Below are 19385 nucleotides of genomic sequence, written 5' to 3' on the forward strand. Positions count from 1 at the left end.
TTTCAGTCTGTATGGATTTGCCTGTTAAGCACATTGGAACCTTATAGTATGTGGCCTTCTATGACTGGCCCCTTTCACTTAGCATGTTTTTCAAGGTTCATCTGTGTTGTAACATATATCAGAACTTCCCTTTTATGGCCAAATAACATTTTATTGCATGAACATACCACATTTTGTTCATTCATTCTTCAATTAGTTTGTGGACATTTGGGTTATTTCTACTTTTTGCCTCTTATGAACTGTGCAGTTATGAGCATTCGTGTACAAGTCTTTATGTTAACGTATGTTTACATTTATTTTGGGTATATACCTAGTGGTGTATTGTGAGGTCATCCAGTAAATCTATTTTTAAACTTTCGAGAAACTGACACTGGTGTCCGAAGTAACTGTGCAGTTTCACATACCCACCAGCAGGGTGTGAGGGTCCAGTTTCTCCACACCCTTATCAACACTGTTAGTATCTTTTTAAAAGTCATTGTTGTTATGCCCACCATCCTAATGGATGTAAAGTGACGTCTCATTTGTAATTTTGATTTGTGTTGTCTTGATGACTAATGATGGACATCTCTTTATGTGTGCATCTTCTTCAGAGAAATGACTATTCAGATGTTTTGCTCATTTTTAAATTGGGTTATTTATCTTTTATTACTGTTGTAGGAGTTCTTTATAGATTCTGGATTCAAGTCCCTCATCAGAAATATGACTTGTAAAAATTTTCCACAAACTATATTTTTCACCATCCATTTTTTTGTATGTCCTAAATAATATTTTTGAAGATGGGAACTTCCCTGATAGCTCAGACAGTAAAGAATCCACTGGCAATGTAGGAGACCTGGATTCAGTCCCTGGATCAGGAAGACCCTCTGGGGAAAGGAATGGCAACCCACTCCAGTGTTCTCACCTGAAGAATTCCATGGACAGGGGAGCCTGGCAGACTACAGTCATGGGTTGCAAAGAGTCGGACATAACTGAGCAACTAACACTTTCACTTTCAAATAATTTTGAAGATGAATGGTCAATCAAACTTTATATAGCACCATTCAGCCACTAAAAGCGATATTATACCATTCATTGCCACATGTTCTAAAACATGATCTTTTTTTAAAAATGCATAGAAAACCACCTGGAAGTACATTATCAAAGTGTATATCTTTAGATGTTGTGATTACATTGATATATTTTAATTTTTAATATCTTCTTTTAATGATTAATATATATTGCTCTTATAATAAATTATTCTTAATTTTTTTTAAAGCCCAGTTGTATAAGAAAATGCCTGCCTTACTTGCAGGCATGAGTTTGACTGATTCTACCCATTATTTGGGTAGAATTTTATGCAGGTGGGAAGAAGCTGAGCCCACACCTGATCCCATTTCAACATGAGAACAACCTGAAACTGTGCCTCTCGGTTCCAAAGAGATCACAGGCTGGGAGGGAAGGAGTAAAGGGTATGATTGATTATGTGTAGGCATTTCATATCAACCTGTATGCTGGCTTCAGTTTTAAAGCACTTTCAGACATCTTCTTTGATTCTCACAGCAACCCTATTGGACTCCAGTGTTCAGACGATGAACCAAGTTTCAAAGCATTTTGTACTTGCCCAGGGTTGTGTGTCCTAGTTAGTAAGGATGTTAAACTACTGTTTGGGTTTTCTACTTCTGTTGCAGTATTTGTAACTGATTGCCCTGCCTCTCACACTGTATTATTTTCTAGAAAATTCTGAGAGTCAGGTGTATCTGAAGGATGACATTTTGATACCTGAAAAGATACTGCTGTGTTAACTTGGAGTGCTGTGCATGCTTCGGCTAAGATGGTTGCCAGATGGCTTCACAAACCCCCAAATACTTTTCTTTTGTGTTCTATCTCAGAAAAGGAAGAATTTTTTATATATGAATTAACGTATGCCTTGTTTCATTTCTATTTTTTCCTCATTTATAAGCTTGATTGCTAAGCTGTGAATATTGCTTTCTTTTAAAGTTGTTGCCTAGATGAAATCATCTTGGTATTTGTATTGGCTTTATTACTCTTCTATGACTTTTACAGGCAACTTTGGAAACAAAGGACCTCTTCTTTACTTCCTTGGCACACTCTTCATCATTTATGAAGATAAGAAAGAAAATTGAATTTTTTTTCCTTTGATGAAATATCTATGGCATTGTCTAAGTTCTCTAGGCTAAATTAAGTCCAAAAAATCAGAAGTCATTTTAAAAGTTTGTGACTTTTTCTAGATTCTAGACAAAAAGTTGGTGTACAAACTTTTTCTGTAAAGACCCAGACAGTACAAATTTTTGCCTTTGTAGGCCATATAGTGTCTGTTGCAACTATTCAACTCTGCCACTGTAGTAGTGCAAAAGCAGCTGTAGATAATCAGTAAACAAGTGGGCCTGACTATGTCAATAAAACTTTATTTACAGAAGTAGTCAGTGAGTAGATTTGGTCTATAGACCACAGTTTGCTGACTCCTGTTTTCAGTTACTTAATCTTTGTCTACCAGAAATCTTATTGTTTGGCTAAGTGATTTGTTACCAGCCATATGTTTCAAAGCCTCTTTCTATCACCATAGATGCTAGTGGATTTTTCTCAAAAAATAAAATATGATATGTACAAAGTGGCACCACCAACTCAATGGATGTGAGTTTGAGCAAATTCCAGGAGATGTTGGAGGACAGGGAAGACTGGCATACTGCCATCCATGGGGTCGCAAAGAGTCAGACCCGACTGTACTTTGGCCATCTCATGCGAAGAGTTGACTCATTGGAAAAGACTGATGCCGGGAGGGATTGGGGGTAGGAGGAAAAGGGGACAACAGTGGATGAGATGGCTGGATGGCATCACCAACTCGATAGATGTGAGTTTGAGTGAACTCTGGGAGATGGTGATGGACAGGGAGGCCTGGTGTGCTGCGATTCATGGGGTCACAAAGAGTCAGACACAACTGAGCGACTGAACTGAACTGAACTGAACAACTTAACAACAACAAAGCTACTTAGTATCCACTACATTCTAAGCTCATTAAGAGAGTTAGATGAGTCCAGTATTACTAGATCATCTATTAATCTCTTCCTTTCCAAGGTTAGAGTCCCTGCAAGTTACAACCTAGATGCTTCTTGGTCCAGGAACATATCCCTGACCTCCCCTGGTGTTGTCAGCCTCTTTACAATTATAGAAGGTATCCCAGTTCATAAGCTATTTAATGAACATTTATTTCACTATGATCATCTGAAACACAGATCTGAAAAGTAACTCTATCAGTCATTTTCTTTGGAATTTACTGGAGGGCAAACTAGTTGTGAAAAGTATTCAGTGAGTATGTTGACCTAGGGAAAAAAAAAAAAGGCTGCCAGTTATTTCTCCAGAAATAAAAAATTAGGTTCATAAGGGATCGGCAGAAAATTTCAATCTGGGGGTCTGAAACCATGGTGAACAATATGCAAGACTCCACCTGGCCAGGGAAGGAAAATGCTTTTATAGAAGAGGAAAGAATTTGAGAGAGCCGGAGTACACGAGAAGTCCATGACTTTTCACTGGCTAAGTTCTTACCAGGAATGCAGTCTTTCTTCTTCCTGTTGGGCTCCACTGTCCTCCCAGGGCAGGAAAATCCCTGATTCTGGGCTCCTGACTCTATTTAACTGAGGTTTCTGTTTATTAACTTTTTTTTATAGTTGAGTCAAGAACAAAACCCATTTTTATGGTCTCTTAGTCATTTTCTCACATTTCATCTCAGTTTTTAGGTAATTATAGAAATTGTAGGGCCTATTAGTAGTAAAGATTCTGGGGTGGAGGCAACATAGGAAGGATTGATTTCTTTTATTATGAGTTTTGTACCTAAAAATTTTCCATGAAAAAAAAGTTTCTAATAATTTTCACAGGTGTTTCAGAAAAGATTGTTCTTTAATTGTTTGGTAAACACTATATAGAAAAAAATATATTTTTATATGAGAGACCCTTACCCTAAGAAGCTACAAGACTATTTTCCTACTACCACCTTTAAATTAACATTTTTCTCATGTAAAAGTAACATATTTTTATAGAAGAAAATTTGGGAAATTTATAAAGTATAAATAAGTAAAATAATCCACAACTCCTTAGAAATAACTATTGCTAACATTTTAGTGACAGTTAGATAGCTCTTTATGCATATGTTTACATGTAGATTACATGCAAAATTTTCACATGTGTAAGATTATGGCTTAGCTGGTAAAGAATCCACCTGCAATGCAGGAGACCTGGATTCAATCCTGGGGTAGGAAGATCCCCTGGAGAAGAGAAACACTACCCACTCCAGTGTTCTGGCCTGGAGAATTCCAAGGACTGTATAGACAATGGAGTCACAAAGAGTCAGACACAACTGAGCGACTTTCACTTTCTTCAAGATTATATAAAGTGTTTTGTAATCTGCCTTTTTGCTGAATAATATATAGTGGATATACTTCTATGATGATAAATACAGATCAAAATTAACTTTAATGGCTACATAGCATTCCACAATGTAGATATACTTACTATAACCCACTTAATAATCATCTACTGAGGTATTTTAAGTGCTTTATACTTTTTCACTATTACAAAGAATGCTTCAGTAAACATTCTTATATATAGTTCTTATGCCAGAGTATTTCTCAAGATAAACTACTTAAAGTGCAATTAGCAGAAATATGTATACATATATATGTATAATTCTGATACAGAAAAGCTTGTACCCAAATTACATTCTTCCCAACAGTTAATGAGAGTGCTTTACACCCTCATCAAACTGGGAAATTTCTATAATTTCTCAGTGGATTAGTTATCAGCATCTTAGCATGCTTTCTGATTACTGTTGTTGTTTAAATATTTTATATTTTTTAAACCAGCACCTCCACAGTGCTTACTATGTGTCAGAGACTATTCTAGATGTTCTTTTTATTAATATCAACCACTTCAATTTAATCCTCATAGCAATGCAGTGAAGTGGGCACTGTTATTATTGTTAACTTGTTGTTCAGTCACTAAGTCATGCCCAACTCTTTGCAACTCCATGGACTGTAGCATACCAGGCTTCTCTGTCCCTCACTGTTTTCTGGAGTTTGCTCATACTCGTGTCCATTGAGTTGGTGATGCCATCCAACCATCTCATCCTCTGTCACCCCCTTCTCCTCCTGCCCTCAATCTTTCCCAGTGAGGGTCTTTTCCAATGAGTTGGCTATTCACATCAGATAGCCAAAGTATTGGAGCCTCAACTTCAGCAGCAGTCCTTTCAGTGAATATTCACAGTTGATTTCCTTTAGGACTGACTGGTTTGATTTCCTTGCTGTCCAAGGAACTCTCAAGAGTCTTCTCCAACACCACAGATCAAAAGTATCAATTTTTTCCAGCTCTGAGCCTTCTTTATGGTTTAACTCTCACATCCGTACATGTCTACTGGAAAAACCATAACTTTGACTATATGGACCTTTGTTGGCAAAGTGATATCTCTGCATTTGAATACACTATCTAGGTTTGTCATAGGTTTTCTTTTAACATAGCTTTTTCTTTTCTTTTTAAGATACCTTTTGTTAACTTACAGATGAGAAACTGTCGAGTAACTTGAAAGTCCTACACCTAGCAAGTGATAGAGCCAGGATTTCAATCTTCCTGATTATCCCAATGTCTCTCCTCTTAACCATTATGCCCTGCTGCTCCTTGGAGGGAAAAAAGGCTTAGCTGCCTAGGAAATGAACCTGGGAAACAGGAGTCAGAAAGTCAAATCCATCTTTTATTTTCAGTATCTCCCATTTTAATTATTTAAAAAATAATCCCTTTGTTTTTTTAGGGTATATCAAGGTCAGAAGAAATCAAAAGAAGCTCTGCCCCACTACCAAGAGGCTTTAGAATATACTGAGATCAGTAGAGGTGAAAAAAGTCTTGAGTGTGTACCAATACTGAGGGAATTGGCAGCTGCAGAGCAAGCCCTGGGATTTCATGATGCATCCATCAACAACCTTTTACAGGTAAGCTGCAATGTCCTGGCCACCAAAGCTGTTCTGATCCACTGCTTCTCACAGATAAAAGTGGAACAGCAGCTCTGAGAATGTCTGGCTTAGTTATGTGCTCTAGATACATACACCACCGCCTGGAGTAAAAGTTCAACAAACATCTCACATAGGTGCCCATGTGGGCGAGCATGGGATTACCAGTCCTCTGTTACCTGTGCCTGCTCCACAAACAACCCGAGACTCCCTCAAGGTGGCTTTCTCACAGCAGGTGCATAATTTAAGTCTTGTTTCACAGACAAAGTTTCTTTATACTTTAAAGCTTATCTATGTACAGATTATGTGACCAAACATATGAGGTTATTTTCTACACATTCTGTGACCTTTACCTGAAGTTACTTAGAACTGTCATCTGGTAGCTGCTGTTCCACTTTATCGTTAAAAGATTCCTCTGTGAGTGTGTCAGTTAGGGTTCTCCAAAACAGAACCAGTTGGATATATCCATAGAGAAAGAGAAGGATTTATTTAGGGAATTGGCTCACACAGTTGTGGGGGCTAACAAGTCTGAAATCCACAGGGCAGGTGGGCCAGCTGAAAATGCAAGCAGTCTCTGTGTCATCACGGTCTCCCTTCACTGGAACCTCAGCCCTTTGTTCTGTATGAGGCCTGCTCACATTGTTGAAGGAAATCTCCTTTACTGAAAGTCTTCTGATCATAAATGTTGATCACAACTACAAAGTACATTCAAAGCAACATTTGAACTCTTATTTGACCCAACAACGAGGCACTAGTATTTGATCGACCAACTGGACACCACTGCCTAGCCAAGCTGACACATAAAACTAACCATCATGTCAGTTTGATGTTTTTATATGGTATCGTCTGCTAAAAGCACCTTTTAAGTTGTTTTCTGAGAATTTTTCCCTACTAAAGTTGTAAAATACAGACTAACTCATTTTTTATTTCAGATGAGATATAATGATACAGTATTGAGAGTTCTTTATTGCTATTTCTTTAAAAATTTGTATGACTATTTAGACTCCCATGCACAGTTTATTAGACTGTGCCATTCTCTCACTTTCTCTGGATCATCTCCCTTAAATACTAATACCTATCCTATGATTTTGTATTATTATTATCATTTTATGGATAAGTCAGTCAAGAATTAGGACGGTTGAGTGATATGCCCAGGAGTACACAGTCAACAAATGGCATAGCCCAGATTTAAATGCACTGTTTTTTGAAAGGTAATTCTGGCTGGTATGTAGAGAGTAGACTGGGAGGGTGTGCCTGGAGAGGGCGTAGACTGAAGCACTGAAGGCTGAAGATGAAGGTGGCTTAAACCAGGATGATGTTGGTAAGGATGAAGGAGTTGGGTATGACAAAGATTTAGGAGGCAGAATGAGGAGATATAGAAATTGAAAGGATACAGGACAAAGAGGGAAGGGGAAGAGTCGAAGATGACTCCTGGGTTTCTGGTCTGGACACCTGAGAAGATGTGTGTGCCATTTATAGTGGGGGAGCAGGGGTGACTGAGGGATGATGAGATGAGCTCAGGTTTTGATGGTGAGTCTGAGATGCCCTAAGGCATCCAAGCGGCAGCGACAGCTAGATAGTTATATGATCAGGACTAGAGTTGAGAAAATAGGTTAAGAAGTCCTCCCCTTGTACACAGTAATTGCCTTGGGAGAGAGTGAGATCACCCAGGGAGGCTTTATGGAGGGAGAAGGGGAAACGACTGGTGACAGAGCCCTGAGGAACTTTGGTATTCGTTGGTTGTGAAAAGAAGGGTAAATCGGTAAAGGAAAAAAGAAGAATTTGCCAGAAAAACAGGAAGAAAAGTAAAGAAGAAAGAGATATCCTCTTCCTTTTGATTCCTTTTGCTGTTCTGGAGGACATGGAGCTGTTGGAAGGAAAAAAATGAGTTAATATTTGTGAACTGTCGAGCACAGTGCCTGCTAGTGCAATATATGAATTTCTGGAAAGTTCTCCCTCTCCTTTTCTTGTTTTTCATTTTCTTTTATTGATGACCTGGTTGAGGGAAGCCCTGGGGCACTAATGAGGACAGAATCCAGATTGTACTGTGAGTGAGGTATCAGGAAGCAAAGGTAGTAAATGCAGATGCCTGCCTCAAAAAGTACCAAGAGGCAGGGAAGACTGACCAGGCAGGGGGCAGAGTACATGGAAAGTTCGGAAGGTAAGACAAGATTTGACACATTTTGGGGAACTGCGAGGAGTTCCTCATCCCTGGGCAATGGGTGTGGAAAGTCATGGTAAGGAATTCGAGCTTCACCCTAAGGGCAGTTACTAAGGGCAGTTAAGGGTTTTGAAGCAGGGAGAGGGACATCATCAGATTATCGTCTAGAAGGGTTGCTCTGCAGCATGGAGACTGGACTGGACGGCAGAGAGATAAGCAGGGAGGTGGCTCAGGAGATGGCTGCAGCAGACCAGGTAGGGACGGTGACAGCCCGGACTCAGGGGGTGTCGTGAGAATGGAGCAACGTGGACGGAGCTGATACAGATGTATGGAGAGTACAAATGACAGGCCTGGGAGGTGCACAGATGTGGGGTGGTGAAGGAGATGGAGGGGTCCAGCTTGAGACCAACTTTCTGTCTGTGGCTGGTCGGGACGTTTACTCTGCAAAAGAACACTGGTAGATTTGCAATTTTTTGTTAGTATCAATAATTCTGAATATTCTTATAAAAAACTTTTTTCTTTCTTTAAGTTATTTGCTGATATAAATTACCAGAAGTTAAACTGCTGGTAGGTAAAGCATGAATATTTTATACTTCTTGATTTTTATTGACATTCTGCCAAAGGGTTGTTTTGATTTACCTGGCCACCAGAAATTTGCTTTTCTTTGCTGTTAATTGAGCTACTTTTACACCAACTTTGTCAACTTTTTTAATATATTTTACATAGCATTCAGAAAACTAAGATCATGGCGTCTGGTCTTCTTGGCAAATAGATGGGGAAACAATGGAAACAGAGAGATACTTTCTTTACTTGGGCTCCAAAATCACTGCAGTTGGTGACTGCAGCCATGGAATTAAAAGATGCTTGCTCCTTGGAAGAAAAGCTATGACCAACCTAGACAGCATATTAAAAAGCAGAGACATTACTTTGCCAACAAAGGTCTGTCTAGTCAAAGCTATGGTTTTTCTAGTAGTCATGTATGGATGTGAGAGCTGAACTATAAAGAAAGCTGAACACCGAAGAATTGATGCTTTTGAATTGTGGTGTTGGAGAAGACTCTTGAAAGTCCCTTGAACTGCAAGGATCCAACCAGTCATGACATCCTAAAGGAAATCAGTCCTGAATATTCATTGGAAGGACTGATGCTGTAGCTGAAATTCCAATACTTTGGCCACCAGATGCAAAGCACTGACTCATTGGAAAAGACCCTGATGCTGGGAAAGACTGAAGGTAGGATGAGAAGGAGATGACCAAGGATGAGATGGTTGGATGGCATCACCAACTTGATGGACATGAGTTTGAGCAAGCTTTGGGAGTTGGTGATGGACAGGGGAGCCTGGTGTGCTGCAGTCCATGGGGTCACAAAGAGTTGGACACAACTGAGTGACTGAACTCCCATTTTACAAATTTTACTAATTTAAATTTTTTCCAAGTCCGTATACCCTCAATGCTTGCTGACCAGACCCACCCTCAAAGATCTGCTGAGGACAGACCTGCCGTCAAAGTCTCAGCACTGTCTTTGCTGCACCGGTTCCTAAAGTGCAAAGCAAGAAATCAAGATATACTCAGAGTATTCCTGCAAGGGCCATCACCCTTTATAAAATTCACTAGAATAAAAAATGGCTTCTAAGACCCAGTAGTATGCATTGCTAAGATTTAAGCTTGGTTTACACATTTCCCAAACTTTGTTTCATAGTATACTAGAATCTCATGAGAGTTCACAGGTCTATCCAGAAAAGGTGAATTCAGGAATATTAAGATCGGTATGGGCCATATTCTGTTTTGTCAGTTAGCCCAATACTGTCCTTCTTGGCAATTTTTTGCTGCTCCAATAAAAACACAGTTCATGATCAAGTACTGCACTTAGTTATCAAGGACTCTGGTCTTCTGTAATCTAAACAGTTTCTCAGCTTGTCATTGTCTCTTAATGACAATGAAATTTTTGAAGAATACAGGCTAGTTATTTCATAGACTGTGCCTTAGTTTGGGTTTATCTGATGCTTCCTCCTGGCTAGATTCTGACAGGACAAGCCCAGCTAGAATGCTACAAAAGGACATTATATTTTCTTGGAGTATTGTATCTGGAGGCACATGAAATCCATCTGTCCTTCACTGGTGACTTTAATTTATCTGCCAGTGGTGTGTGTGCTGCTTCAGTGTATAATGACTCTTCTGTTTGCAGCCAATAACCATTCTGTAAAGAGACATTTTTAAGACTATGTAAATTTTTTACTCCTCTTTGAAATGTCTCTCCAAGTTTAGCATCCATTGATGAGTCTTTCGCAAGCTAGTTTTTACCATGATGGTTGCAAATCAGTGATTTTTCCGTCTGTCCTTCTGTGTACATTTATCAGTTGAAATGTCTCTCCCTCTTCTCACCAAGTTATCTATTTGTTGTGTGCATATTTGCTTTTTTCACCTAACAATACATCCTGAAAATCACTTTATAATTCATTTAAATCTTTATTTGTTATATAGATGGATAATACTCTATTTTATGTACATAATATAGTTTTTTAAATAGTTTATGTTTTGGCATTTAAGTTGTTTTTGTTTAGTAGCTAAGTCGTGTCTGACTCTGCCACCCCATGGACTGCAGCACGCCAGACTTCCCTGTCCTTCACTTTTGCTCAGACTCATGTTTATTGAGTCAGTGATGCCATCCAACCATTTTATTCTCTGCTGCTCCCTTCTCCTCCCACCTTCAATATTTCCCAGCATCAGGGTCTTTTCTAATGAGTCAGCTCTTTGCATCAGGTGGCCAAAGTATTGGAGCTTCAGCTTCAGCATCAGTCCTTCCAGTGTGAATGTTCAGGGTTGATTTCCTTTAGGATTGACTGGTTTTATCTTCCTGCTGTCCAAGGGACTCTCAACAGTCTTCTCCAGCACCACAATTTGAAAGCATCAATTTTTCAGTGCTGAGCCTTTTTTATGGTCCAATTCTCACATCCATACATGACTATTGGCATTAGGTTAGGTTCCAATATTTTGTAAATAAAAATAATGTTGTAACGAATAACCTTACACATATGTATTTTTGTATTGTTGAAGGTGTATCTTCAGAGTAAATTCCTAGAAAGGGGACAGCAAGGTCAAAGGGAGCATATGTTGGCAGTTTTGTAGGATATTACCAGTTGCCTTTCATTGGGCTTCTACCATTTGTATTGCCATCAGCGGTGTGTAGGAGTGCCTGTTTCCCCACAGCCCCTTTCAAAAGAATGACTGTATCATCAAGCTTTTGAATTAGTTCCCATCTGATAGTTGAGAAGTGATATCGCAGTATAGTTTTAATCCACACTTCTCTTATTTAAAATGGAATTGAGTAACTTTTCATATATTTAGCGGACTTCAGTATATTTTTGTGCAATTCCTTTTTTGTGAATTATTCATATTATTTGTCCACTATTTAACAGAATTTTTATCTAGCTCGCCTTAACAGTTAAAATTTCTTTATAAATTACACTATGTGTCATAATTTTTTTCACCCAATTTATCATTTGGGTTTTAATTTTTGTGCATTTCATTGAGATAATTTACATATTATAAAACTTACCCTTTTTAAGTGTACAATTTAGTGGTTTTATTGTGCTCACAAAGTTGTACAACCGTTACTACTAATTCCAGACATTCTTCACCACCTTAAAGGAAACCTTGTGCCCATTGGGAGTCATTCCTATTCCCTCCTTTTCCTCTGGCAACCACTATCTAATCTCTGTCTCTGTGGACTTGCCTATTATGGACAGTTCATATAATCATATAATATGTGGCCTTTTGTCTTTGGCTTCTGTTATTTAGCATAATTTTTACAAGGTTCGTTTGTGTTTAGTTTGTATCAGTACTTCATTTCCTATTTATGACTGAATAGTACTCCTTTTGTTTATATTCATCAGTTGACTGATGTTTGGGTTATTTCCACTTTATGGTTATTATGAATAATGTTGCTATTAACATTCATATATAAGGTTTTCAAGGATGTATATTTTCAGATCTCTTGTGTATAAGTCTAGGAGTGGAATTTTTGGATCATGTAGTAACTCAACATTTAGCTTTTTGAGAAACTGCCAAAGTATTTCCCAAAGTGACCTCAGCATTTTATATCTCTATGAGTAATGAATGAGTTTCAGTTTCTCCACATTCTTACCAACCCTTTTAATTGTCTGTTTTATTTTAAACATCCTAAAGAGTGTGAAATTGTATCTCACTGTAGTTTTGATTTGCATTTCTCTAATGACTAAAGATGTTCAGCATCTTTTTATCTCTTTACTTGGACATTTGTTTATCTTCTTTGGAGGTATGCCTATTCAAATCCTTTATCCATTTTTAATATAGTTATTTGTCTTTTTATTGTTGACTTTAAGGGTTTTTTGTATATTTTGATACTAGGTACTACACCCTTATGATATATGATTCATTAAACTTTACTCCTATTATGTGGGTTGTCTTCTCACTGTCCTGATAGTGTCCTTTGAAACACAAAAGGTTTTAATTTTGATGACATTCAACATATTTTTGGTATTGTTGTTTGTGCTTTTGACATTACATCTAAGATGCCATTGCCTAATTCATGTTCATGAAGGCTTATGTCTGTTTCTTTCTGAGAATTCTATAATTTTAGCTCTTACATTGAAGTCTGATTCATTTTGAGTTAGGTGTTTATATGATATGAAGCAAAGGTCTAAATTTATCCTTTTGCATGTGGATTCTCAGTTGTCCCAGCACCATTTATTAAAAGGACTATTCTTTCATCATTGAATTACTTGGCACCCATGTCCAAGTCAATTGACCAAGAATGTAAGGATTTATTTCTAGTCTTTCAATTCTATTCCATTGAGCTATATGTCTATTCTTATGCTCATATCACAATTTCAGTTGTTGTTTTATAGTAAGTTTATGGATATTATGAATAACACTACTATGAACATTCAAGTACAAATTTTGTAGTAAGTTTTGAAATCTATTAAATGTGACATCTCCAACTTTATTATTCTTTTTCAAGATTGCTTTGGCTATTCCGGGTCCCTTAGATTTTCACATGAATTTTAAAGATTTTTCTTTCCAGTTTCTGGAAAGAAAAAAAAAAAAGAAAACAGGATTTTGATAGGATTACATTGAATCTATATTGCAGTTGTGAAGTACTGACATCTTAACAGTATTAAGCCTCTCAATCTGTAAAATCCATAAATATCTCTTATTTATTTATGTCTTAATTTCTTTCAACCATGTTTTATGCTACCAGTTTTGTACTTCTTTTGGTAGATTTATTCTCAAGTATTTGGTGGTTTTTTATGTTATTACAAATGGAAGTATTTTCTTAATTTCCTTTTCTTTTTGTCCATTGCCTGTGCATAGAAATGCAAATGATTTTTGAGTATGTTTACTTTGCATCCTGCCGCCTTTCTAAACTTGTTTATTAGCTCTAGTTTGTGTGTGTTTCTGTGTTTACGTGGGTTTTTTTGCCACAAAGAAGCTTTCTTAGCACTTTCAAGTTCTCAGTCTTTCCCTTTATTCCATTTAGATGGACTCTGGGAAGAATCTCCCTTTATCCAGGATACTGAAGAGTTCCCTTCTTTTTTGGCTGTGCTGGGTCTTCGTTGCCCTGGGAGGGCTTTTCTAGTCGTGGTGCGTGGGCTTCTCGTTGCAGTGCGGGTTTCCCAAGTTGCGGCCCACAGGTTTCTCTAGTTACAGAGCACAGGCTTTAGACTGCACAGGCTCAGCAGCTGCAGTTCACGAGCTTCGTTGCCTGCAGAATGCAGGTTCTTATTCCCTGATCAGGGATTTAACCCACAGCCCCTGCATTGAATGGCAGATTCTTAACCATTGGACAACCAGGGTTGTCCCCACCTATTTGTATAATCCTTGTAAAGTTTGATAGGTGACTTTTACTGTTGTTTATTCTTGAGGTTAATAAAGATTAGTGAGTGCTGAAATAAATACTTGCCTATGATCATTAAAAAGATAGCTTTATGAGGTCAAGGTAGCATTTGGATTTGAATTGATAGATGAATAGATAACTTGTGGTTCATATATACAATGGAATATTACTGGTCCATAAAAAGGAATGAACGTGAGTCAGTTGAACTGAGGTGGATGAACCTAGAGTCTGTTATACAGAGTGAATTAAGTCAGAAAGAGAAAAACAAATGTCATATATTAATGTACTTGTATGGAATCTAGAAAAAGGTACTGATGAACCTATTGCAGGACAATAGAGATGCAGATGTAGAGAACAGACTTGTGGGCACAGCAGGCGAAGGAGAAGGTGGGACAAATTGAGAGAGTAGCGCTGATATATTCATGCTACCACCTGTAAAGCAGAGTCTAATGGGAAGTTGCTATATAACACAGGGAGCTGAGCCCAGTGTTCCTGATGACCTAGAGGGGTGGGGTGATAGCTGGGCTAGGGGGGAGGCTCAAGAAGGAGGTGATATGTGTATACACATACACACACACACTTATGGCTGATTTGTGCTGTTGAGTGGCAGAAACCAACACAGCAGTGTCAAGCAATTATCTTCCAATTAAAAATAATAATGAAAAGATGGCGTTGAATTTGAAATCAGAAAAACAGCTGCTGGGTTGGAGTTTGACACTTCTGTTTACCAGTTGTTTGATAATACAAGTCATTTAGTCTTTAAAATAAAGAAAAAAACTATGAAAGACCCTATCCACTTCACAGAAGAGCTCAAAGATTCACAATGGAAAGTCCTTTGTGAACCATTTGGCATGTTGCCAGTATGAGCTACTTTTATTTATTAATAGTAATTGTTATACATTTATCAAGACTTCCCTTTTCTTTAGCGACTTTACCTAAAATACAGAAAGGTACAGTGTGGCCACAGCTTTCCAAGGGAGCCCATGCCTAAAAGCCATTTATTAATTACACACAAAGAAAGGTGGTTTTGTTATTTCCCCTCTTATTTTTTCACTCTTCATTCCTTTGGAATGAGAGAAACACCCAGGGAGAAAGGACCTTTTATTTTCAGTAGAATGTAGAAAAGTTCCAAAGTATTTTAGAACCTAGCCCATTAAATGGAGAAGAATAAAGCCAGCCCCACAGAGCCATCACAGAGGGATTGATGAAAGGGCTGTCGTTGGCCGGCAGGTCCTCTGCAGCAGGGTTCTGTGAGGAAACTAAGCAAGCATGACTGCTTCTGAAGCTCTTCAAGGCAGATTTTGGTCCTAGAACCTTGTTTTCCTATCCAGGAGAAATATTACAGAATTTCTTTTATGTGAGCAAGAACATGGTTGTGGGCGTGTGCTTTCAAGGGGTATAAATTAACACCACACTAGCTTGGACAGCTTTTTCACATCTCTGACACTAAAATGATATATCTCTCTTTTCAGTTTTCAGGGCAGCTCTGAGACTCAGTAGTCCCCAAATTTAGAGAACTTTTGCATACTTTGCAAAGTATGATGAAATAATTTATCAGTTTCTCTACCAATGACAGAAAGTCTGGGTTCAGGTTCCTGCTCTGGGTGAGTTATTGGCCTTGGTCAGGCCTTGCTGGTGGCTGATAGGTGCTCACTCGTGGCCCCTGGCAGGTACAGACTATTTAGCAAATAGCAGCACTTCTTACTGGCTCTTGTTAATTGCGGTGTATTTGCTATAAAGTAAAATTAATTTATTAGAAATAATCAGAGTGCTATTTTTAATTTTCAAAATCTCTAACAACATTAGCCTATTTTTAAAAAAATTAGAAAAGAAGGTTGCATGCATGCTCAGTTGTGCCTGACTCTCCGTGGCACCATGGACTATAGCCCGCCAGGCTCCTCTGTCCATGGGATTCTCCAGGTAAGAATACTGGAGTGGGTTGCCGTTTCCTCCTCCAGGGAATCATCCTGATTCAGTGACCAAATCCCAGTCTCTTGAGTCTCCTGCCTTGGCAAGCGGATTCTTTACTATTGCGCCACCCGGGAAGCCACAAAATTGGGAAAGTGGCAGAATGCAATTATGATTTCAGACATTATAAACCTTTTCTAAGAATGATGTAAATCTGGGTGCCATACTGCTGCTTTTGAAAAAACAGCTATTTTTAATTAAAACGATAATGCTTTTTACCAAAAAAAAAAAAAAAAAAAGCCATACAGAAAAATACAGAGAACTGAGCTACAAACCGTCTCAGCCTGCCCCATCCCAGAAGTAGCCAGTGGTGACACTTGTTGAGTGGTGAGCATTTTCCCTCTGCCTGTGCACAGATGGGTGTAGATTGAGAGACAAAGAGAGGGAGAAAAAAAGATTGATAAACTTGACAGCATAAAAATGAAAAACTTCTCCATGACAACATACCATAAAGTTAAGAAATAAATGTCAATGAAGGGAAAATATAGAAGAGTTATTATAAAAGCTAGATGAAAAAGACAACTTGATAGAAATATGGACAAAAGACAGAGACATTTTACTGAAGAGGAAATACAAATGGCTGATAACCATCCAAAAATAATCCCCAGCCTTACTTGTGATTAAAGAAATGCAGCGTAACCAAGGAGATGCCAAGGAAGTTTGGTGACACTGCATGATGGCAGGGGTGGGGGAAGCAGACACACTTGTGCGTTGCTGGTGGGACTAGGTATCGACACCATTTGCGGGGAAAGCAACTGACATGCCCTCTCCAGTTTTATAATACCCTGACCCTTTGACCCAGTGATTTCCCTTCTATAAACTTACCTAACAGACAGATGCACACAAGTTTGCAAAGAAACAGGGTCAGTGACAATAGTAAAAAATTAGAAATGCCCTTAAAATCCATTAGTAGGAAATTGATTATGAAGCTATAATCTGTCCGTGGGATGGGATACTATAGAGCCACTAAACAGAATGAGATGGATGTCTGTTCTGACATGAAAGGTGTCCAAAGTGTATTCTTAATTTTAAAAGGTCAGATGTGAACCAGATTGTTCTTTCAGTCAATGACCAATTAAACACTACAATGTGCTGGACACAGTGTTAGGTCTGGGACTATGATGGGAGGTTCAGTTGTCAGAGGTCTTGCTCTCAAGAAGCAGCCTAGTGAGTGAGATAGACCTTAGTGAAGAATCACACAGGGGAATGTAAACGTACCAACGTGAAGGCGCCACAAGTCGAGGTACCAGATGCTGCGAGAGCTCCGTGGGGCAGCCTGACCTGATGTGGGATCTGATAATGAGACACCCCAAAGGATGAGGAGAGGAGCCACTGTGGTTAGCGCCCTGAGTGGGGGCAGAAGAGGAAGCTGAACCAAGAGGGGGGCAGGGCCAGGCTCTGATCCTGTGTGTGTGTGTGTGTGTGTGTGTGTGTGTGTGTGTAAGCACATCAGAATTTCTGAAAAGATACCCGGGAAACTGTTGGTAGTGAGTAAGCTATTAAAAATCAGACTGGAAATGGGGAGAAGAGAGGGTGAGGCTTATAGACACGAAGGACAGGACATTTAAATTTGTAATTGTTTATTATTTTCTACCACTTAGGATTTTTAAAAAATTATATGCAGGTGCTACTCTTATAATTTAAAAATCTAGTTAAGTTTTAAGAAGACACACACAACCAAAAGAAAAAAAACTAAGGCCCCAACATGTCTATTTTGGTGCTAACTCTTAAACAACGAGTAGGGCCTGTTCTTCCCAGCCTTTTGGGGGAGCTAAAATTGACAACTGGAGAGCTGCCGCAGAGCCTTTCTCTGACTATTAAAAGAAACTGGCTCAGTCCGCGGCTCTCAGAAATCAGTTTTTGAATGCCCTCTGCACCCAGTCACTCCTTGCAACTACTTTCCTGCAGGGATTCCCAGCTCCATGTCTTTTTTTAGCCAAAGCCATCCAGCGGCCTCCACACATACCCTGTGTGGCCATGGAAGGCCTCCCTACTGGGCAGAGATGGGAGAGGAAAGGAAGCGGCACCCTTGGACTGCAACATGACCCTGTCTTGCCCAAGGATGACAGCTCAAAGCTGAAGCAGGGGATGGCCAGTTCTGGCAGAGCAGAGAGAGAAAGCTATGCACTTTCACAGCTGGTCAGTTATAAAAGCAGCAGCAAGCTCACACTTCATGGTGACAAGTGGGCTTGAGCTTCTGTTGAATTAAGGCACAAATCTGAATCAAAGCATAAATGGAGGCACTTGATAGAAGGCACTGTAACGTCTGCTCCATCCACTGTCCGCTGCCTGACCCCTCCAGGTGTCCCTCTTCCATGAGTGCTCAGAATTCCGGATGCTGGCAGTTCACTCTTCTGCCAGCCAGTCTATTCTGTTCTGGGCTGAGTCTACTCTTTAGCAACTATTCTCTGACTCTTCATAGTTCTTCATTATGTTGACTTGAAAATCACCTTTCTGTGACTTCTGCCCTCTTGATAACCAGGTGTTAGATGAGCAAAACATGCAATTTGAAATCCCAGGCCTTAGTTTGAACCCGTTCTGTCATCAGCCAACTCTGTGACCTTCAGACAGCCGTTAATTCTCCTCAAGACTTCCTTTTCCCATCCTTAAATTAGGCAGTCAGCATCACTCTCACTAGTCATTTTGAGATTAAGTGGAGCCAGTGTACCTCGGGGTTAGTTCCCTCAGGCCCTCCCTGTCCCAGCCCCAGCTGCACTGAGAGATCCTGGCAATTACTGTTTTCCTCTCCGCGAGAGTTCTCATCTCCAGGATAAAGAGATCCGGCTTAAGCCCACAAACGTACTTTGAGCTACTTGAGTGCTCTTCACTTTGCTGTGGGAGAGATTTCCCTCTGAGTCATGGATTCCCCTAATTATTATCAAAAAGAGAAAAGAAGAAATCTCTCTCCCTCCTCCACAGGAATTGGAGTTCCACACTCAGAATGAACCCAGTTCATTTTAAGTTGAATATTCATCTGATGGGGTCTGCCTGCATAAATAGACACATCCTTTTTACTAGTCATCAAGTTTTCTCTTCAAAAACTATCACACATTTTCCAAATCCACGGGGACAGGCCCAGTTAGATAAGAGTCTGCCAGCCCTGGCTCTGGCTGTGTCTATAGACAGCTGGATTGGAGCTGAGGAACCGGCAGTTTCCCCAGAAACACACAGGAGGACCGCAGCGCAACAGCTGCTCTGTACCTTGCCAGGGCTTGAGGCGGTTAGTCCATATGGGACATTAAAGATGTTTTTGTTTTTAACCCAGGACGACATGCTAGAAGCTGAAAAGATTTAAGAATATTAAATATTCTTCTTCAGGCTCAAGATGGCAGTTGATAAACACGTAACCATAAGATATCAAAAACATCAAAGGATAGGAGGAGAGGTGCAAGCCCCG

General features: G+C 39.3%; 1 protein-coding gene across 5 annotated transcripts in view; it reads left to right on the forward strand.

Annotated features, from left to right (window-relative positions):
* TTC23 (tetratricopeptide repeat domain 23) overlaps positions 1-19385 on the forward strand; it is a 164998-nt gene that overhangs the window by 106278 nt on the left and 39335 nt on the right. For all 5 annotated transcript variants that reach the window (XM_060401558.1, XM_060401557.1, XM_027957011.2 and 2 more), the window contains one exon: positions 5792-5969. In XM_060401558.1, the coding sequence (XP_060257541.1) occupies positions 5792-5969 (178 nt within the window). The remainder of the gene's footprint in view (positions 1-5791; positions 5970-19385) is intronic.

This window comes from Ovis aries, chromosome 18, assembly GCF_016772045.2.
Source record: "Ovis aries strain OAR_USU_Benz2616 breed Rambouillet chromosome 18, ARS-UI_Ramb_v3.0, whole genome shotgun sequence".
Classification (NCBI taxonomy): Eukaryota; Metazoa; Chordata; class Mammalia; order Artiodactyla; family Bovidae; genus Ovis; species Ovis aries.